Below are 22,348 nucleotides of genomic sequence, written 5' to 3'. Positions count from 1 at the left end.
CCTGGACCGGGGCACGAACCCGTGTCCCCTGCATCGGCAGGTGGACTCTCAACCACTGCGCCGCCACCAGGGAAGCCCCAATGCTATATAGTTTTATGCTATGTTTTCATCACAATCTTTATCCTGAGAGTCTCCAGTTCCCCCCGAATCCTGAGGAGGGGAGGGCTGGAGGACAGAGGGCCTCTGGGCAGTGCGGGGAGGGAGCTACTTGTGGCAGGCTGGGTACTGTGAGTGGATCTGGATGTCCACTTGGGGCCCTTCCCCCTCCTCCCTGGTCCTCCCAAAGCTCCTATTTCCCAGAAACCCCTCCCAGGTGAGCCTCCAGGAAAAGTCCAGGGGTCCAGGATGTAAAGAAGAAGGTGGAAGGGTACTTGGGGGCTTTGAAGTAAATAGGAGGTGGTCTCCCCGAGACACCCCCCCTCCTACCCCACCTACCACTCCAGCATCAGTTCAGGTGCCACCGCTGTGAGGGGCTTTGATCACAGCTCCCACCTCCCTAGGCCGTCCCCATCAGCACCCGCAGTGAATCCAGACTTCCTTCCAAACAACCGGCCCAGGCTCCACAGTTCTTCCTGGTGTCTAGCCTCTATCCCTCTAGTTGTGGTTTAGGAAGGCACATTCATCCTGCGTGTCAGGTACGGTGCCACAACCATCATTTATTGGGTTACATGTGAGGCGCTTTCCACACTGTATTTCATTTACTGCTTGAAATAATCCTGTTTATTTGATATGTCCACTTTTAAAAATTAAAAATTATGCCACTAACATTTAATAAGCACTTATTGTTTTGGTGCCAGCCATGGTGCTGAGCGTTTCTCTTGCATTTTCTCATTTATCTTTCCAAATCCCTTTCAGGTAGGCGCTCAGTCTCTCCATTTCACAGCTCAGGAAACATGCTTTGAGAAGTTAACCACCCCCATTAGGCACAGTCACCAAGGGATGTGACATAAGTGGGTCCCTGAACTCTGGGCCAATCTGCCACTTAGACCACAGAACCCAGATCCCAGCTACCCCCGCAAGAGGCCAAACTGTTGGCAGAGCTGGTTTCCAACTCCTCCGGGTCCCAGCACCCAGGCAAGGCTCACTGAATGAACGGACGTAGCTCCTGTATCCTCCACCCCTCCTGCTGTCGTCACAAACCACAGTGCCTCCAGCACAGAAAACCAGAGACCGCTTTCTCAGAGGCTTCCCCTGGGCCTTCTGGGTGGGATGTATCCTTTCCAGTCAGACTTGAGGAAGGGTGGTACAGTTGTTGGGAGCCAGCGCTGTTATCGTGGCTTAAGGACATGGTGTGTGTGTGGAAATCCCACAGAACTTGACCACTGCAGTAATGCTGCGGAGCATAAGGTTGCCACTACAGCCACTGCAGAATTCAGAGAGGATAAAATTTTTCATTGCATTAGGATCCTTGGAAATCAGTTTTATTACAAGTATTTCCACTAGCAGTTAAATACTGTAATTAAATGCTCAGAGGTGACCCTTCAGAGATGCTTGCTATGGCCTGGAGGGCAGCAGGGGGCAGGGAGCCTGCATGTTGGGGTGTAGGGGGGTGTTGGGAGGATGCTCAGGGATGGTTAGGACACTTGTGGGCTCCCTCCACTGCAGTGTGACATCCCAGAAAGAGCACGACCTCCGAGACAGAATGGGGTTTGCTTCTGAATCTGCCCCCCTTCAAAGCTACGTGACCAAGCAAACCCTTAGGCTCTCTGAGCCCCATTTTCCTCTGTGTAAAATGAAGATGGTAACATGTCAGCTGGGATTTTACGAGGATAAACGTGAGCTAGCGGAGTGCATCCCGCAGAGCCAGGCACACTCGGGCCCTCCATGCACCTCCATGTCTCTCATTCCTGTGTCCTCTGGACCGGCATGTCACAGTCCGTAAGGGCTCCTATCCATCTCAGCCTTATTACTGCTTCTTATTGGAACATTTGTTTCCAGGCTGATGGGCTGGAACGATAAACCTCCAAAGGCAAACTTAATCCCAGACGGGGATGAATCTTCCCTGCCTGGCAGGGAACGAAGATGGATCAGCCTCTGCCTCTGCCCTGACGAGCTAGAAACTCAATTTAGAGCTTGTTTGGTCGTTAGAGGGCTCTCACAATGCTGCTGCCTCCAGGAGAGGCACTGTCAGAAGAAAAAGAAGGCGAGAGCCCTGCTGGCAAAGAGAGCAGCTGGGAGCAGGCAGTAGGAAGTCAGGAGGGCCGGATGTGGCGGTCTTGGCAGGCGCCTATGGAGAGAGGGGCTGCGGAAGGCTTCGGGGTAGAGGTGTGAGCTGAGTTTTACGAGGCAGGCCTGGCGGTGTGGAGAGGTTGGGCAGAGTGAGATCCAGGGCCCAAGGCAGGGACCCTGGGGGGCTGAGTAACCAGAAACCAGGCATTACTTAGTTTGGGAGAGCGTCTTGTGTTACATGACACACTTCAGATCCCATCTGTCCCCAAAGCTTTCCGTCCCACCAAGGTTCCACCTGGTGTTCCGTCAGAGCTGTACTTCTCACTTCCTCTGGGAGGGCAGCTCCCATAACACATTAGAGGCTGGAAGCTAGGAGGCTGAGGCCGAGGCTGAGAGCAGGCCTTGGCAACGGGGCGTGTGGGGCAGACCCTTGCCTCCCCTCTGCTCGCTGTAGCCTGAAGGCCAGGCTGGGTGTCAGCTTCCTGCGGGGGGCCTGGCTCCTCAGCCTGCTGCCCTGCAACCTGGGCGGGTCCCCCTGTGCCCCATCTCCTGGGGAGCCTTGGTCTCCTCACCTGTCACGCTGGATGAAAGGTGGCTGGGCAAGGCCCGGGACGGGACCTGCTGGGCTCAGGGAAGCCCCCCATTTGCCGAGTGTATTCCCTCCTCACACCCTGAGCCCTGAGGCCATGCCCCACCTTAGCCCAGCTCCAGCCCACTGTCTTCTCTCCACCCTCCCTTCTATTTCTCCTGCGGTCCCTTCTTCACTGGGTCCACCTGCCTTCTCCTGCCTCTGCTCCTCTCACTGTCCTCTGCACGGCTGCCTCTGGCTTTCTTCCGGTGCCTGCCTCTGCCCTGCTTTGTCAGTCTCTCTTGTACTCTCTACTCTCCCCTTTCCGCCTCTCAGCCTCTCGCTCCATCTCTCTACTCTGCTCTCCCTCTTAGACGCACTGGGGACCCTTGGGCCGGTGGGGCTCTGACGCTGCCTTGACCCTCTGGTGGCTCTTCCCCTTCCAGATGGGGCTGGTGGCCATCCTGGTGGCTACGGTGGTGGCCATGTCAGCTGTGGCCCAGCTGTGGGAGGACGAGTGGGAGGTGCTGCTTATCTCCCTGCAGGTGAGTGGGGGTGGGGACGGGGTGGCTGCTTCCCCAGGATCCTCAAAACAAGACAGTGCCTTTATGGTCACTCCCGTTTCTCTAGATCAAGGTCCAGAGGAAGTAGGGAGGGGTCCACATCACATAGCAACTCAGAGGCAGGGAGGGTGCTACAATCCGGGGTACCTGGACTCCCAGTTTCCTCCACTGAAAAATGGAGACACTTGCCTGCCCCGTGGATAGAGACAGGCCGTAAGGACGTTGGTAACCAGAGGGTCTGGGCACAGCTGGGAGCCAGCAGTCTCTCTTGTCCCTTCCTGCACACAAGGGCACAGCGCCGTTCCTGCACATGGGGGCCCTGGTCGCTGTCACTGCACTCTCCTGGATCGTGGCAGGACAGTTTGCCCGCGCAGAGCGATCCTGTAAGTATGACTGGGCAGGACCTACCCTCCGTGCGCTCCAAGTACCAAGGCCAGCTTGTCCTGCCCCAGCCTGGACGTTACCTAGGTAGCCTGGGGATATGGTGCGGCCCTTGCTCTCAGTGTGGGGAGTCCCGGTTCAGAGTGGCCTGCAGGTTCCACAGAGGTTGCAGCCTCGGCCTTGCGTGTTTCTTCCTCTGTGTCTCTACATGTGTGTGTGACTTAGAGGCCAGGTTCACCTTCCTAGCAAGAATGGGGGATCCTCTTGGTGCAGGGTCCCCTCAAAGCATCTGGGTCCTGACAAGTGGAGGGAGGAGGGATCCAGCACGCCCTGCCAAGCTGCCTGGGGCTCATGGTTGGGCCCATGTCTGCAGCCTCCCAGATGGCTATTCTCGGTACCTTCTTCACCGTGGTGTTTGCCCTGTACCTGGCCCCTCTCACCATCTCCTCTCCCTGCATCATGGAGAAAAAGGACCTGGGCCCCAAACCTGCCCTCATCGGCCACCGCGGGGCCCCCATGGTGAGTGCCACTTGTGGGCCCTAAAGACTGGGGTGAGGGGTGGGTGGAGCTGCCATTGCAGAGGGGAGACAGGCAAAAAACCTAAAGCCTATCTCCTTGTAGGGAGGAGCTTGCAGGGAAATGTATATAATACATGTAATGTAATGATAGCCACAATTTTTAGCCCTTTTTGGTGGTGGTGGTGTTGGGGGGTGGGCATGGGAGGGGTTTAATGGAAAGGGTTGGTGAAAAGGCTGGAGAGTTTCAATGGGATCAAGTCCTGAAGAGCCTGAAGGCATCTTGCTTGAAAGGTTTCACTTTCATCCTGAGGGCCCTGGAGAGATGCAGGAGGGTTTTAGGCCAGGGCCAGATACTGCCAGGTTGTAGGTTAGGAAGGCCCAGGAGAGATGCTGGGTGTGGGGAGGGGAGCAGGGCCCGGGGGCTGGGACAAAGCAGCAGAAAAACCCTCCAGGCTGTGCAGGCAAGAGAGCTGGGTGCAGCTCCGAGCCCACTGCTAAAGGAAAACATTTACACCAGGTGGGACGGAGAGTGGAAGGAGTCAGAGTTAGCACTTGCTCCTTCTCTGCCACCCCTGTGACCCCGCAGTAGGCCCTCCCCTCGAGGGAGTATGCACCAGAGCCAGGCTTCCGGGCCCCGTGGCAGCTGTGGGAGTCAGGGCCTATTCTATCTCCTCTGTGTCTAGTTTGCTCATCTTGTACCCTGGGATGATAGGAGTGTCTGCACCGTATGGCCACAGGAAGCAAGAGTTAGCATGTGTGATGTGCCCAGATATGAGTCTGGCTCACAGAAAGTAAGAGTTACGCTTTCCTGTTACCTCGGGCAAGCCCTCCTGCTTCTCTAGACTGGGTTTCCTGACCTACGAAAGCCTTGAACTTTGGTTCTCAACAGATGCAGTACCATTTATCACCACCAGGGGGAACTTGAGGGCTCTATGAGAGCTTTTTCTTGGTTGTGGCAGTAATTGGGAGTTCCATGGTATCCTTGAATTTCAGGGTAGTCTAGGGGGCCTCACGAAGTAAGCATTTAAAGGAGGCATCACGTCGGACAGGGCTGCAAACCACCATTATTGTGCCCATTTCCTAGATAAGGCTCAGAGACCTGCGCCCCTGAGCTGGACCCTGGTGCCCTCCCATCACACCCCATGCTGCTCCCGGCACCTCCTGGAGGCAACCAGCTAGAAAGGCCATGGTTTTGGAGTCAGAGGATCTGGATTTGGGGTCCAGTTTTGCCACATGCTGCCCGTGTGTCTGGGGCCCCTCCAGGCCTCCCTGCTGCTGGCTTTTGTGAGGATAAATTAGATAAATTAGATAAATCTGAGGCAGGGCCCCAGCTTATAGCTGCTCTTCTTTCCATGACCCGTATTACCAACCCCACCTGCTCTGGAGGCCACAGGACAAGAGGGTGGGGTGTGCTGAGGCAGGAAGTTGGGGCAAAGGGAAGGAGTGGGGTGGCCCCATGTGGATTGTTGTTTTAGCAGAAAGATTTCAAACATTCACAGAAGGGGAATGAATAGTATAATGAATCCAACACCACCTTGACCATTTATCAACATTTTGCCATTCTTGTTTCATCTATCGCCCTGCTTTGTCTTTCCCCCTGCTTTAATATTTGAAAGCAAATCCCAGGTATTGTATCATTTTATCCATGCTTACTTCAGGGTGTGTCTCTAATGCATAAAGACCTTAAAAACAGAACCATGCCACACTGCCGCTATTACACCTAACCAAATTAATAATCATTCTTTAATACTATCTAATACTGAATCAGTGTTCAGCTTTACTTTGTCTCACAAAGATCTTTTTATAATTGAGTTGTGAAAAATCAGAATCCAAACAGAGTCCGTGTGGTACAGCTGGCTGGGATGTCTTCTAAGTATCTTTTAGTCTATAATAATCTCCCTCCCTTTTTTTCCCCATATGCTGTTTATTTGTTGAAGAAACTGAGTCATTTGTCCTGTAGAATTTCTCCCATTGTGCATCTGGCTGATTGCATCCTGGTGGTGGCCCTTGAGGGGCTGGTGTGGGTGTCTGACACAAGTCCTCCCTGTGTCACTGTGAATGCATGAGTACCAGTGTCTACACCTGTATATGTCTGCCTGTGGGAGGTTTTGACTCTGGGTCCACACATCTGTGTGTGGTAAGCCCAGGTGCTCATCCCTGTCTTGGAGATGGTATCTGTGTGCCCTGGACAGGGGTGTTCTTCCTATGTGGGTGGCCTGTGTGCATACTTTAATATTTGGTCAGACTGACTCCAAAGTTGGGCCTCTTAACCACAGTGGTCCACCACCATGCGTCTGTGACGACCACGCCCACACATGCACACTTATGACAATACAGCCCCATCTGCCTTTAGGCCTGAGGCAGTAGCAACCCTGTTTCTCAAGGAGGCCAGCACCTAACGCAGGGAGATCTGAGTTTAAAAAGCCTCCAGAAAAGAGATTTTGCCCCTCCCAAACACTTCCTCCTTCCCCCAAGGGTCTTCATGGCCCCTGCTACGCTCTTTGTGTCTACCCACAGTCTACATTCTGCCACGTGGGAGGGGGGTGTTGGTACCTCTCTGGTGGTCACTTGTGGGACACCTGGCCACAGGGCATTTAGAGGCGATTGAGCAGGAACCCCACCGAGTCCACACCTGGACGCCTCTGTGGGGTCTCACCCAGCCTACTTGACCGGGAGACAAGGCAGCGTATCCCCCAAGGCTGCTCTGCCTTGCAGAAAGGGGAAGAAAGGAACTCACATTTCAGAGACTGCTGACATCTGTTACCTCAGCTATGAGCTTGCTACTATCAGTCCATTTTATAGCTAAAGAAACCGAGGTCCAGAGGGTGAGGTGTGATGGGCCCAGGTTGGTGACTGGGAAGGGGAATTGCTCCTTCTCAGCTTCAAAGCCCTTGCCATGCCAGGCCGCTTCCCAGAGGAGGGGAGTGTGTTACATGCTGGGGAACAGCATGGCCGGAGGAAGAGAAGGTGGGAGTGAGCATGTCTTGGTGAGAATGGGATGAGCCACGGGAGCCCTTTCCACCCATCCCTCACTGCCGGAAGTCTTCCCTGTCTTGCATCCCGCACTGCACATGGTCCTAGCCCAATCCTTGGTATGGTGCTGACTCCTAGTGGCAGCAAAGGGTATGACAGGATCATCAGACCAAGCAACTAGGGAGACTCGGAACCCCAACTCCCCCAACAGGAAGGACACTCAGAGAACAGTGTACATATACCGCCAAAGGCCAAATGGGGAAACTGAGGCCCATAGGATAAAGAGATGCACCAAAGGTCACAAACCTAGTTAATGGCAGAGTCAGGCCTAGAACTAGGATTTTCTGATGTATATGCTATAGGGTAACAGTTGTCATTTGTTAAGCTCTTACTGTATATCAGGCAACGTGCTAGGGGCTTTTAATCCTTGTAACAGTCTAGGAGATGGTCTTGTCATGTCTGTATAGATGAAGAAACCAGTCACCCCACTGAAACTCTGCCATGCTGTCTACCCTGTCCTCTCCCTTGGGGATCTCCACCTGGACTCAAGGTATAACCAGGAGGAAACTTGGCATTCAGCCCAGCCCAAGACTGCATAGAGGCAGAAGACTGTAAAAAAGCCCTCCACCCCCGACATTTACATACATCAACACTAACCATCCCTGCTTCTCTCTCCCCACCACCAGAAAAATCTATGAGGTAGGCATGATTTAACAGATGAGGAAACTGAGCTTCAGAGAAGCTGCGTGGGTGCCCAGGGCTCCACAGCTACTGCTTAGAGGAGTGGAATTAGAAGCAGGTCTACCCCAGCCTCCCAACGTGGAAGATTTTCTGTGGGTTGGGGAGCGGTGCTCGAGCTAAAGCATGGCTCTCCCTCACCACCACCTTCCTCCCCAGCTGGCCCCAGAGCACACGCTGATGTCCTTCAGGAAGGCCCTAGAGCAGAAGCTGTACGGACTCCAGGCTGACGTCACCATCAGGTAAGCGTGGGGCTTGGGAGGACAGCACCTCTTCTCCTCGATGCAACCACACCTGGGTTTCTGCTGGAGACACGTCTGGTCCCAGAGTCTTAGAGATGGAAGAGTGGAGGCTTGGATTATCCACTGCAGGGCAGGCACCATGTTTATGCAAATAGATTTTGTGCCATACTCCAGGATATAAAATAGAGAAAAAACCAGACACCTGATTCAAGCAGGGTGGAGGTAGGGACCTGGAGTCCTGCCACAGATCCACTTAATGGAAAGACTAGATGTATATGGCTCAGCAAGATGGAGCGCAAACACTCTGATGAGTGAAATCAGCAAGGTGCAGAGTGATACGTTCACGGTGATGTCAATTATACTTTTAAAGACCACATAAAAGTGATCTATACAATTTCTACATGTAGGTGTATAAGTATGTGTTTGTATAAAGGGCAAGAAGTGTCCATACTGATCTGATAACATCATGTCTGAGAAGGGGAGGGGGGCAGGGTACTGAACAGGGGTACCACGGCGTGAGGATACCGTTCTCATTGTAGAGATTATAGAGTTGTGTGTTTGTCAAAACTTTCTAGCAGGTGGTAGAAAAATGCCTTGAGGAGGGGGAGCACAGGTGCCTTTTACTGTTTCACGCTAAGGCACCTTATGGGGCTACCGGCAGCCCCAGCAGTGGGGTAGACCGGGATGATAGCGGGGTGGAACTTGTCAAAGGGGCCTGCATTTGCACTCTTCTCATTATGGCATCACGTGGACTGGGTTCTAAGCCAGGTTCCACCACTTACTGGCTGGCAGGCCTTGAGTTTGATACTTCTGTCTCCAGCCTCAGTTTCCCCATTATCAACTGAGATAGCCTCTACCTCCCAGGGTTGCTGAGAGAATACGCTCAGCCCTCCCTCCTCAGCAGTGCCCACCCCCATCTGACCCTCAGAGAGAGCCGAGGGATTCGCCTACCGCCCACTGACTTCCCTGTGCAGACGGGGAACCTGAGGCCCAAAGAGGGGCAGAGCGGGCCTGGGTCCCTAGGTGGGCTGGTGTAAGTGGGTGGGGAGGAGCGGGCGAGGGACCTGGGTGGGTAGTGACTCCGCGGCCCCACCCTCCCACAGCCTGGACGGCGTGCCCTTCCTCATGCACGACGCCACCCTGCGCCGCACCACCAACGTGGAGGAGGAATTCCCGGAGCTCGCCCGCAGGCCCGCCTCCATGCTCAACTGGACCCTGCTGCAGAGGCTCAACGCTGGCCAGTGGTTCCTGAAGGTCTGGCAGCACCTGTCCCAGTCCTAGGCATGGAAAGCATGGTCAGGGACTCCATGGAGAGGGCCAGGGGCAGCCCTCAGCTCAGGTGACCTTCACACGCCGAGCTTCCTTGACTCACAGCCAGGCTGGTTGGCGGCCTCCTTGGGCTCCTGCCACTGCAGCCCAGATATCATGGTTGTCACTACTTGTTCTGGTTCTGCCTCCCCTACCAGAAAAACTTGATTTTGATTATAATAGTTAATAGCTAAAATTGTTAACCGTGTAAAACTCTAGAGGAAGTTGGTTCTCTGGTCTGAAGGGCTACTGAGAGAAAAACGGACTGGGGTCTGGGATATGTTCCAAGCAAATCGTTCTTCTGGCAAGCAGACTGGGATAGAGAGGTTATGGTTGGTTTCTCCTAGAGGTCCCAGGGCCCCAGCCTTCAATGTGCCTGACTTGCACACACCAGCCGACACTGGCAGCTCAGTCGTCTCCAAGTTCCATAGCCAGGAAGGCATGTGGAGGCCCCACAGGACTGGTGAGACAACCATGTGTGTCCCTGTCTCTGCCAGACGGACCCCTTCTGGACAGCCAGTTCCCTGTCACCGTCCGACCACAGGGAGGCCCAAAACCAGTCCATCTGCAGCCTAATGGAACTCTTGGAGCTGGCCAAGGGCAATGCCACGCTGCTGCTCAACCTGTGTGACCCGCCGCGGGAGCACCCCTACCGCGGCAGCTTCCTCAACGTCACGCTGGAGGCCCTGCTGCGCTCGGGCTTCCCCCAGCACCAGGTGAGGCCCTGCAGCCCAGCCCCACCCAGCTCTGTCCCCAAGGAGCTGAGCTCCGCCCAGCCCTGCCCCACCCGCAGGGAGACCAGGCCTGCCTGGAGTCCCGCTCAAGCAGTAAACTCACCGTGTCCCCTCTCCAGACCTCAGGGTTCCACATTTGTGAAATGAGGGTAGCATGCCCCATGCCTCCCTGACAGGGTCATCATGGGGCCAAGAGGGAAATAAGAAAGGCGTTTAAAATGTACAAAGGAAAAAAAAAAAAAAAATGTACAAAGGGCAGGAGCAGGGCCAGATTCTTCGGAACATGGTACTTCCTTGAAGCGTTACCTACATGATACCTGGGGATCAGAAAAATACGACACCAACTATGACAGCACACTAGACGCTGGTGGTCACATGCACAGTAGTTGACATTTGGGGCGTTATCGGTCTCGTCCTGACTAGGGTCTGGAGGGGGAACTTCCTGAGGTGTTGCCAAAGCAACTCCCAGCCATGGCTGGGACCAAGTCATCCCCCAGAGGTGATTACTACCTGAAAGCTTTCACTGCGTGCCAGGTCCCGCCTCTTTTAACCCCTCCAGGTGCTCCACAAGGGACAGACACCCTAACCCCATTGTATAGAAGGGAAATCAGAGGCTGCTTCTCTCCTGCCTGCAGGTCCTGTGGCTGCCTAACAGGCAGAGGCCCTTCGTGCAGAAGGTGGCTCCTGGCTTCCAGCAGACATCGGGCTCCAAGGAGGCAGCTGCCAGCCTGCGGAGAGGCCACATCCAGCGGCTGAACCTGCGCTACACTCAGGTGTCCCGCCAGGAGCTCAGGTGCCCACCCCATCCTGCCCAGGCTCACCCAGAGGACTGGACACAGAGGCTCAGGGTTCAGAGAGGAGAGGTTGAGAACATCAGGCAGACCTGGGTTTGTATGTGAGCTTGGCCCTCTGAGAGCGGAGTTTCCTTCCTCCAGGGACAGTTTTGAGGATGGCGTGAGGTTGTGAAGGGCCATGCTTTGCTTTACAGGCTTCCCACACTGGCCAAAGGGCCGACCAGCCTCTGTCCCTGCCCCGCAGGGACTATGCATCCTGGAACCTGAGCGTGAACCTCTACACAGTCAATGCCCCGTGGCTCTTCTCCCTGCTGTGGTGCGCGGGGGTCCCGTCTGTCACCTCTGACAACTCCCACACCTTATCCCAGGTGCCCTCCCCCCTCTGGATCATGGTGAGTTGGGGATTGTTGGGGGTCCAGAGAGCTGCCCATGGCTTCCAGGGCTGGGGGGCAGGCTCCACACAGGGGCTCCCTCTGGTGGCGTCTCAGGGGTTGGGGGAGCTACCTGAGGGGACAGGCTTGAGGCATGAAGATTCTCCTGACCTCTGGGGCCTTCACCAAGGTCTGGGGGGTAGGAGGAACCTTGGCCTGAGCCACATGGGGAAAAAAACCAAAGGCTCTAGACAAACCACTACTTGGGTTTTGGGGGGTGGGGGTTGGAGATTATTTTATTTTGTTTTAAAGGAAGGGAAGTCATTGGGAAAAGAGGGCAACGGGGCAAAAATAGGGAACATTAAAATCTTCTCAGAGATTACAGCCAATAAAACCAGTTTTCAGTTGGTTGACCAACTGACCACCTGAAGACAGGCCTGCGTTCCAGTCCCAGCTCTGCCAACCAGGGGGCTTGGGGAGCCCTTGACCTCCCTCCTGTGCTCCCACTGCCACTTCCCTGAGGTCATGAAAGGCAGGTGGAGGGTCTCATTATGGCTGAGATGATGCCGTGTGAGTCAGATCTAGGTTTTGGGTGGTTGTCTTTTAAAACCTCTGAAGGCTCAGCTCCGAATGAGATGAAATAACTGACTGTGGCAGCAGTAGCTATGAGCACACTCTGATTTTCAGGCCACAGGAACTGACCAACAGCAAAAAGTGCCTCTGGCCCACCCCTGCCCCTCCTCCACAGTTTACCTGAGATCAAGGGGGTGTGAGGCCTGGCTGCTCTGCAGGCTTTGCCCTGCTGGGCCCCTCTCTATGGCCCCCTGGAGGGGAAGCTCCCACGCTCCACACCCTACAATGATATGTACTCTTTACATGCACATGGATGCCACATACCTCTTCACATACCCACCTGCGCACCTGCTTGTCACGTCACACCCTCTCATTCATCTATCTGTCTTTCATATTTTGGTTCTTGCATTAAGCCCCTTTAAGCACATAAATCCTCTAGGTTTAAAACACACCACCTCTACAGTGAACACTGCACGGATCTCTTTTAACACACACACACACACACACACACACCCCCCACCCCCAAACGCCAGGCCCACTCCTACAAAACATAATCTCAAGCCCCCAAGCCCCCTCCAGGTCCTCCTCTGCCCCTCCCTGATGGTGACGTGCGATTCTCCTGCCCATGGGCCCTTGGTCTGGAGCCCTGGTCTGGACCAGCCATGACTGGAAGCTGGTCGTGGGCCATCTGTCCACAGCCCCCGGACGAGTACTGTCTCATGTGGGTCACCGCCGACCTGATCTCCTTCATCCTGATCGTTGGCATCTTCGTGCTACAGAAGTGAGTAGGCCCCGACCACCTTCTGCGGCCCTCCCTGCCCGAGACGGGCCAGCTCCCGCCCCCAGCCAGGTGAACGCCCTCCTGAGCCCTCGGCCGGGAGATGTCCTGGCCAGACCACCCTGTTCAGGGGAGAAGGAGGCCTCCCTGTGGCCCCCAGCCCATCCCCCTCAGCCAGAGCCCAGTGGCTTCTGGAATGAGCACCCAGCTGGGAGCCCAGAGCCAAGTTGGGCCAGGATTTGCTGTGTAGACTCTTTGGTGAGTTTTAGCTCCAGGGTGGGCTCCTCTCTAGGCTTGTCTCCCTGCCTGTCACCTAGGGCACAGGTTTCCACAGCACTCGTGCCGGGCTCAGACCTCCCCACCCACACTTCAGGATGACAGCTGGTGGGCGGGGGGGTGGTCGCAGTGGGAGTGGGTGGCTCCTGGGGAGGTTTTAGGGCCAGGCGGGGCCCCAACCCAGCCGTGAAGCAGCAGGCTAGGTTTTACTCTTGACTGACTTTCTCTCTCTGTCCCATACCGCTCTGATCCGGCGCATGTCCCTCCTCTCTCTCCCCCCTCCCCACTCTCTGCTGCACTCTGGCATCTCACAGCTATCACTTGATCAGGTAATTCTGGTGTGGTCCTCCTCCTGTTCCTCTTTCTCCCTCCTCCTCGCCGCCCCCTCTCCACCTCCCTCTGAAAGGCTGCCTCCTGAGGAGCCCTAGGCCCAGGTCATCTTCCCAGACACCTCCCCTGCCTGAAGCCTCCTTCCCGTCCTTGCTCCCGTCCTCTCCCCTGCAGTCCTCCCTTCTCTCTCCCCACCTTGCAGTGTGTGTCCCTCTGCTCTCTCTCCCTCCCGCAGACAGGGAACCAGCATTTCCTTGCAGGTTGCTGACCTGGCCTCTCTCAGCACCAGAGCATCTCCCTCTGGGGAGGGGCTCTGCCTGGGCCACCCCCCACGGCCTGGCACTTTGGGCAAGGCCTTCCCCAGTGCCCGGCACACAGCCTACCAAGTTCTGTTTCTCCCTGCCACCTGTGGCCCTCCCACTCCCAGTTTGCCTTTCCCCTCGCTCACTCTATCTTTCTCTCCACCTCTCTTCTCTCTCTCTTTCACTTTCTGTCTCTGACTCCCACCCCATTGCTCTCCCGCCGTGAGCACAGCCTCCCGCACTTTCCCCTGGGAAATACCCCCAGTGGTTGAGCTTCCTGTCCTAGATGTACCTCGCTGCACAGACACGGGCCTGACACTTTCCTCCTGGGTTTAACGTTAATTTCCAAGATGAGACCTTGGTCTTGGGGGTGCAAGTTCCCTTTGGTCAGGTGCCTTGGGCCCTCCTAGGTCAGTCACCTTCACTGACCAGCTCCTAGGAGGAGGAACTCTGTGCTCAGGCCATTTGCCTGGTCCCTCCACCATCCTCTCAGTCGGCAGATGTCCACATGTGCCGGCTGGTGCTGTGCTGGGCCTTCTTCCCCAGGGTGCTCCACCGACACGCTGGGCCACTCAGGATACAGCCAGGGCAGCAGCATCGTCTTCCTGGGGGGTCAGGCAAGGCCTGATGGAGGAGAGGACCCTGGGGGAGAAGTTCATTTCCCTGTGGTCCTCATTTCTCCATTCATTCACTCAACAATACTTATAGCACCCACCACACAGCAGGCGTTGGGGTTGGTGCCAGGCACACAGCAATAAATAAGAGACCCTATTGCTGTTCTCAGGGATGCGTAGGGCGGCCAGCCCAGCCAGAGGTTGCCTTCCCCTCTGCCTCATGCTTTCCCCTTGTCTGCTCTGTTCATCCACCTGTCTGCCTGTCCATCTGTCTGTCCATTTCTGCTGTGCTGATCCCACCTGGAAACAACTGATTTCCCGTGGAGTCTGGGCTCCCTCCACCCACTCCAGCAGGGCGTCGGGCCCTGGGGGTTTGGGGGTCTGGCAAGTCCTTCTGTCTAGGTTGCAGGAAGAATCTAAGTTCAGAGGCCAGGGATTTGGGGCTAGTTCAGAGGAACGGTAACAGCAAAAACTGTGCCCTGGGCCGGGCAAAGCAACCCAAGTCCTCCCGGCTCTGCCTGGCCCCTGCATGCCCTATGCAGCCCCACCTCTCAGCCCATTCAATTTTGCTCCCACCTTGCCCCAGCCGTTAAAGGGGTAATGCTCCGGCCTGTCCCTCCCCACTAGGGAATATGCACCCCACTCTTCCAGGGCTGCTGGAACAGAGCAGCAGCAGGCCCCACCCCAAGTCACTCCAGCACCCTTGCCTTGTGACCCCATGAAGACAAGCTCCCTGCTCCTCTCCCCTCCCCTCCCTGCTTTCCTTCACTTCCTCTCTGGGGTTCCTCACTGGCTTCACTCAGCCTGGTCCTGATGGTGGAGCTGTAGGCGACATCAGCTGGGACTTCCCAAGATTGGTTTATACTCCAGAGTGGGTCATCAGTCATGCCTCCTAAGCCCCCACCCCCAAATTTGTCCAGGTATATAACTGGGGGCACCTGACACATAACTAACCAACCCCTAACCATCCTCCTGGGCAAGGGGAGCGGATCTAGGGGTCTGGAGGTAAGAGGGCTGGAGAGCCCTGGCTGACAGCAGACTCTGATTCAGGCCCCAGCTCTGCCCTACTCTGGGCCTCAGTTTCCCCGTCTGTACAGTCGGACAAGAGTCCTGCTGGTCTCTCAGGCCAAATCCAGAGAGTCTGTGGAAGTGGGCAGGATCCCTTCTCCAAGGAAAGGTGGGGAAGGACCTGATGCCCACGGGGCCATCTCTGCAGGTGGCGCCTGGGTGGCATACGGAGCTACAACCCCGAGCAGATCATGCTGAGTGCCGCGGTGCACCGGACCAGCCGGGATGTCAGCATCATGAAGGAGAAGCTCATCTTTTCAGGTGTGCAGCTCCGCAGACAGGTTGAGTCAGGCTCTGGGCTCTGTCCTCTGCACCCCACACATGCAGACGGGTGTGTGTGCACACATTTCACACACAGCACATACAGGTAGGGACACGGCACAGACATAAATATACCTACCTAGCTTCATGCTCACACTGGTACAAGGGCACACGTACATATACACATACAGAAATGCGCACACGTACACATACACACACAGAAATGCACACCCGTCCACATGCAGCCATCAACTCCAGGTCCTGTGGCTCAGTGTCAGCCCCATGGGTAGTGGGCAAGGGTGACATGCAGGGGTGGGGGGAGGGCTGGAGGCCCATCCTGCCATGCTGGTTCATACACAGACCCCACAAATGTTGATTTCACCCCTGCTTGCTGCCTGTTGACATTCCCAGATTGATGAAGGAGGCAGCTGTATAAACAAATACATGGAAAATTAGGTGTCACTGAGCTCTAATAGATGGGGGTGCTGATCCAGAGTGGGGTACAAGGAGGAGAGGGGTTCAGCGTTCCCTGGGGCAGTGAGGAAGGTTTTGGGGCCCACTCTGTGAAGAGGTGATGTAGTTGAAATGGGAAGGAAGGGTAGGGGGGTGATGGGTTTGAGGTGAGGGCTGGGCGAGCAGAGGGAAGGAAGGGCATTCGAGGCAGGAACAGCATGTGTTCAGAGGTAGTGCGGGAGCACTCCTTGCCGGGCACCAAGAGCTAAACATCATTCCACTTGGTTTGAAGGGAGGGCCTCTGGCTGACTCACCCCAAGATGGCGCTGGGGAGGCACTTCGGCCTCAAGTGTGTGGTCAGGAGCTTGGGCTTTGTTCTGAAAGAAGAGGAGGGTAACAGACAGATTTGTCTTTGTTACAGTGGGGCTGTAACAAAGTACCACAAACTGGGTGGCTTAAAAACAGAAATGTATTGTCTCACAGTTCGGAAAGCTAAGAGTCCATCATCGAGGTGTCAGCAGGGCTGTGAGGGAAAGATCTGGTCCTGGCCTCTCCCGTTGCCTTGTAGATGCATCTCTGTGTCCGAAGTTCCCCTCTTTACAAGGACACCAGTCATTCTGGATTAGGGCCCACTCTAATGACCTCATATTAACTAATTACATCTACAATGACCTTATTTCCAAAGAGGGTCACATTCTGAAGTGTTGGGGTTTAGGAGTTCACTATACGAATTTGGAGGGAACACAATTCACTCTCTCTTTTTTTTTCTTTTTTTTTGTCGGCACCACAGGGCTTGTGGGATCTTAGTTCCCTGACCGGGGATCGAACCCATGCCCCCCTGCAGTGGAAGTGCAGAGTCCTAATCACTGAACTGCCAGGGAATTCCCCACAATTCAGTCTCGAACAGTGTGGAGGGTGGGTTAGAAGGGGAAGCTGGAGACAAGGAAACCAATAATTCAGATGGGAACTGTGGGCATGGAAACAGGAGAGGAGAGATTTGAGAGATTTAGAAGCCAGATGGACCTGGATTCAAATCCCAGCATATCCCCCGAGCTGTGTGAACAAGAGCATATTACCTCACCTCCTTCACCATCAGACTCCTCTTCTGTAAAATGGGCTAGCTCGCCCTCACAGAGTACCTGTGAGGGTTAGTGCCATGCCTGGCCCAGACGGGTGCTTGGTAAATGCTGCCCGAGTGAACCAGAGCCCAGTGGGGGGTGCTTGTGGGTTTAGTGGGGCTGGCTCCAGCGACTGTGTGAACGTCCACTCATTTATTTACTCTTTTATTTATCCCTTCCTTCAACAGACGCATGCCAGGCCCTGTTTTAGGTGCTGAGGATACAGATTCTTGCCTTTGGGGTACTTAATTCCTCTTACCCTCGCTCAAAAACCCTCCTTCTCCTGGGAGCCTTCCCTGAGCACCAAAGCGGGGTTGGAGGGCCTCCCCTGGCCTCCCACAGCTCTCTGGCGACACTGCGGAGCTCCTGGAAGGAGGAGCCCGTCCAGGGCACCTGGAGTCCCCAGGCTCCTGCACTGTGCCTGGCCCAGGGAAGTCAGGAGGGGCGGGTAGCATGAATGGCAGGCAGGAGGCCAGCACTTCGGCCTGTCAGGTTCTGCACCTCCCCGACCCACCCCTCTCTGTAGTGCCAAAGGCCATTCATTCACCTAGCACCTTCTCATCACTGGCCCTGAAGAGTCGCCGCAGGCCTCACCCCCTGCCCACTCCTGGTTGAGAGGTCTTCTCCAGGGACCCACCGCCCCACCGAGGTGCTCTGAGTCCCCTTGGGGTGTGCTTAGCTCCCCTCAGCAGACCTTTTCTAAGCCTCTGCTGTGTGTCCAGGACTGTACCAGCCACTGGGGACACTGATGCCCAGACCTCATCCCTGTCCTTGAAGTAGTCCAGCCGATGGGGGCCATAGATGGTGACAATACAGGTGGGGCAGGGGGGAACAGGGTGGTCATGAGGAGGCCCCATCCCAGCCTGGGGGCAAAAACAGAAATGAGAAGAATTTAGCCAGATTTTAAGAAAAGGAAGTGTTATCGGGAGGTCATGCCCAGGAGACAGGCCAATATGTGCAAAGCCCTGAGGAGAGTAAACACATGCGTGCCAAGCTTAAGAGGGTGCAGATAGTTTTCTGTGGCTGGAAGGTGGAGCTCCAGGGAGAGGAGACTGAAGTACGACCAGAGCGTTTGCAGAGACTGAGAAGGGCCTTGAATGCCAAGCTCGATAGCATACCCGAAACCCGAGGTTTCATTCCTCCTAGTGGCTGACCAGGAGTGGCTCCAGGCCACCCCTTCCCACCGCATCTGCCAGCCATCTGTCCACTCCTCTCCTTCCTGCACTCACATTCTGCCTCCCTCTGGCCCAACAGAGATCAGCGATGGCATGGAGGTCTCCGATGAGCTCTCTGTATGTTCAGACAACAGTTATGACACATATGCCAACAGCACCACCTCCCCTATGGGCCCCCAAGGGAGCGGCAGCCACGCCACGACCCTCACAGACCGGAGTGGGCGTTAGCTGAAGACTCATCTGTCCAGCCTGTACCTCATGTGGAGACGGGAAGCCCACAGAGCTGGAAGAAGCACGCTCTGGGAGCTGGCTCCACAGTCTCCTTGTTGGCTCCAGCCCCTTGTCAGCCATGGCCTCTCTTGGAGGGGGATCCCCTCGCCAGCCTCTCAGATGCCCCTGCGGGCCTGGGGCTCCTTTTTCTGGGAAGTTTGGGGCTCGGGGCCTGGTCCACTCCCTGAGGCCCTCCCTTGCATCCTGACCTGGAAGCTTTGAAGGGTCACTGGGCCATGCCATGCCCCCTGTGGCAGTGGAGGATGTGGAGCCTGCGTGTGCCCACGTGTGTCTGTCCTCCTGTCTGTGCTGTGAGGAAACCACCTTCTCCGTGTTTCTCCTGCCTCAAGGGCCTGCGCTAGGCCTCTGCCCCAGCACCTCTGCTCTTCCATCAGTCTCAAAGCACAAGGAAGCTTGGCCCAGGAGCAACGCCTGCTACAGTGGTGGAGACACTCCTCCCCTGCCAGCCTCCTGCTGCCGCTGGCCCTGCCCCAGGAGAGGGTCCAAGCCATATCCCCTAGGAGCAGCTGGAGGTGGCAAGAGCAGGCTCGGGGCTGCTGGATCCACACCCAGGAGATCCACAGACTGACATGACCTCAGGTTCCCACGTCAGTGGCCAAGGGCAGGGGCCACCTGCAAAAGTGTTCAGGCATGGTCAGGGGTGGGTATATGGCCAAGGAGGCCTTCAGCGGAGGGAGCCTGAGGGGCCTTGGCCAAGATGATTAAAGCTGCCATCTTGACATGTGTCATCTCTGAATTGTCAGTGGGAGGGTGGGGACAGAGCTTGCTGGGTTTGGGATTCGGGTCCCATGACTAAGGAAGGACCATTCTCAGAAATGAATGGGAGAGTGGCAGGGTGGTGGAGCCCCTCCCCTGCATCACATGGCACTGGCGCTTCCTTAACAGCACTGGGCTTGGGGGCAAGTGTCCCCATATTGTGGTGGAGGAGACAGTCTTGGAGAGGTAAAGTGACCATCCGGAGCCACACAGCTTAGAACTGGCAGAGCCAGAATCCCACTCAGGCTCTGTGTGCCTTCCGTAACCAGCTGGGAATGGTAAGGCAGATGGGGAGGGCTCCCTGGTCCGATGTAGGACTGGGCAGTGGGACGAGCAGGTCTCTTCGTGGCCACACGGAGGCTTTCTGAGATCCCTGGCCTATGGAGGGACAGGCCCTCAGCCAGGAGATGCCTCTCCCTCATGGCGGAGGTTCAGCTTTGAAGAGGTCCATTCCCATTCCTGGCACAGTGGGGGACCTGGGCTAAAAGCCAAAATACAGCCCCTGGGACCACAGATGCCCCTGTCTTTCAGTCCTTGGACCTCTGCCCTCTGCCCTCCACGAGAAGGGGTCTGTAAATCCCATCTTTGTCATAAAAGTCTGCATGGTCTTGGGTGTGTCCTAGGGGAAAGGAGGGGGCTGAACCCATTTCATCCTACATTAAATAAACATGGTGCTTCCTGGGAGCCAAGGGATGTGTCTCTTCTCCAAACAGGGGCCTTCTGGATAGAATTCTTGGGGTCTGGAGCCTTCAGGGAGGAAAGGAAAAGAAACCCCTCCTAATGCTGGAACCCAGACTGGGCCCCCCACATTAACCTCTAGGACTACCCCTCTGGGAACTATTGGGGGACTCGCCCTCCTTTCCCCCTTTCAAACATTTGCCAAGTGCTCCCTTCCTGGGGCAGAGGTCAGCTCTTGGCTCTCCCTGGGCATGAGGAAATGTATGTGAAACCTGGACTGTCTGGGCCAGCAGTGGGGCACACTGCCCTACCCAAATGCCCCAGTAACCTCCTCTCCAGTGTCTGGCAGGCCTGCCCAGGAAAAAAGAACCAATCTTTTATGCTAGCCCCTCCCTGTCCAGTCAGTACCCCTGGGTCCACTGGCTAGCATGTTCCAGGCTCCTGGCTGGCCACACTTGGGCAACTTGAGTCATCCTAGGGTCTTTCAGAAGCAGGGAGAAGGGGATGGGAGTTCTGAGTGGAACAGCCTGTCGGCATCCTACTCTCACCAGGGCCCTACACTGTACCCCTCCACTCCCCAGTGCAGAGGCAGTCCAGCGGTCTCCCCTCACCCCAAACAATGGAAGGAGGATGGAGGCCATCCCCCAGCTAGGCCAATAGCTGAGCCCTTCACCCTCAGCTGAGCCCACAGCCTGTGGTCAACCCTGGCTCCTGTCCCTTGACCTGAGGGGTTACTGAGAAGGCCATTTTCCCAATGCCCTCCTCGTGACCTCTCCCTGTCTACTGAGGACAGCCTGACTGCCCTTAACAGGGAAACCGGAGACAGGGCCTCTCCCTTACTGCCATCTCCAGAGATCCATTCCTTGCTTCCTCCCTTGGACCTTAGGGGGTGAGGCCTCTCCAGGCTGAGCCCACCCTCCACCTTCGCCAGGGCCCTCCCTGAACCCTCAGCCCCTCTGTTCCAGGTATTTAGATGCCCAAATCTCTCACATCCTTTAACATACAGCAATATATACAATCCCCTTTTAGGGGGAAGCAGGATACGCCATTCCCTGGAACAGAGTCCCCAAAGCAGATCCTCCCCCAGGCCTCAGAACGCATGCTTGGCCGTCATCACAGTGACCCCTCCCATCACAGGTTCTTCCACAAACTCGGCCTGCCTAAGCCTTGCTGGGGGTGGTTCCTGCAGGATCCCAGCCTCACCAAGTCCACGTGGCAGATGGCTTTCACTTACAAACCTGTCTTGAGTTCACAGCACCTCAGTAAGACAGGCAGAGCAGGAACCATGACTAGACTATTGCTCTTGCCAAGATGAAGAGCTGGGGCTAAGGGGTGCTTAGTGATCTGCCTGGAGCGGCACAGAGAATCCCGGCAGTGCCAGTACCACCTCCCAGGTGCCCTGTGCCCATTCGGGCTCTCATCAAGGCGTCCTCCTCCCAAACTGCTGCCCTCTTCCGTGAAAGCAAATTTCCTCACCTGCTCCACAGACACCGGGCCCTATGGCCCTTCGTAGAGGCAGCAAGTGAAGAGACACCAGCCTATGGAGCTGCCTCCCTCTGGCTCCAGGCCAGCCCAGAGCTGCCTCATTCTCTCCCCACGCCCACCAGGCTGGCCCAGCACCACCACGCCCACTTCACTGTGCCTCCTCCACAGTGGGTACATTGTCGAGGGAAAAACACCTCAGCCATACCATACAACAGACCCAGGACCACACGCTGTCCACATACACAGTCCACACGACACAGCCCCCCGGTGTGAGCAGACAGACCGCTGTCACACACAGAAATGATCATAGAGAGATGCTGACACAAAGACAGGGACACACAATGCATATAACCAGATACACAAAGTCACACAATGACATGTCTGCTGTCAAGCAGGAACACAGAGCACAGAGTCACAGAGGCAGGAGGGATACCTAGACCTCTAAGCTGTGCAGTTACATACTTAGGCACACCTACAGCTACTCAATCACACCCACCCCAATGCCACAGTCACCACGTCCCCATGCACTCCCACACTCACGTACAGGTACCCTGGAACGCTTGCATGCGCACACACACACCCTCACATCCATGTATCACTCAGAGGCACAACCAGCACCAGGTCACCCCCAATCCAGACACACGGATCCGAGTTGCACACACAGTCAATCCCACGCCTACTCCTGGGTCCTCCCTGCTCCCCCTCCCAGGGCTGATCCAAGAGTAGAACAAAAGCCCTGTGTCCCCTCCTCCCCTTCCCCCTTAACTCTCCTCTCCCCCTCCACCCCCCCCCCCGCCAGCGGCCATCCCCTTTGTTCCCCTCCAGTTGATC

General features: G+C 55.9%; 1 protein-coding gene across 2 annotated transcripts in view; it reads left to right on the top strand.

Moving 5' to 3' along the window:
• Positions 1–18,683, top strand: part of GDPD5 (glycerophosphodiester phosphodiesterase domain containing 5) — a 56,170-nt gene extending 37,487 nt beyond the window's left edge. Inside the window, exons 6-16 of one of the 2 annotated variants that reach the window (XM_007455029.1) lie at positions 3,184–3,282; positions 3,590–3,683; positions 4,055–4,200; positions 8,070–8,152; positions 9,256–9,406; positions 9,958–10,176; positions 10,830–10,987; positions 11,233–11,380; positions 12,631–12,713; positions 15,449–15,561; positions 18,387–18,683. In XM_007455029.1, coding sequence (XP_007455091.1) covers positions 3,184–3,282; positions 3,590–3,683; positions 4,055–4,200; positions 8,070–8,152; positions 9,256–9,406; positions 9,958–10,176; positions 10,830–10,987; positions 11,233–11,380; positions 12,631–12,713; positions 15,449–15,561; positions 18,387–18,535 — 1,443 coding nt within the window. In that variant the 3' untranslated portion in view covers positions 18,536–18,683. The remainder of the gene's footprint in view (positions 1–3,183; positions 3,283–3,589; positions 3,684–4,054; positions 4,201–8,069; positions 8,153–9,255; positions 9,407–9,957; positions 10,177–10,829; positions 10,988–11,232; positions 11,381–12,630; positions 12,714–15,448; positions 15,562–18,386) is intronic. The other variant, XM_007455030.1, reaches the window with a different exon arrangement.
• Positions 18,684–22,348: the final 3,665 nt, after the last annotated feature.

This window comes from Lipotes vexillifer, unplaced genomic scaffold, assembly GCF_000442215.2.
Source record: "Lipotes vexillifer unplaced genomic scaffold, Lipotes_vexillifer_v1.1 scaffold1693, whole genome shotgun sequence".
Taxonomy (NCBI): Eukaryota; Metazoa; Chordata; class Mammalia; order Artiodactyla; family Lipotidae; genus Lipotes; species Lipotes vexillifer.
This window is presented reverse-complemented; position numbering and strand designations above follow the sequence as displayed.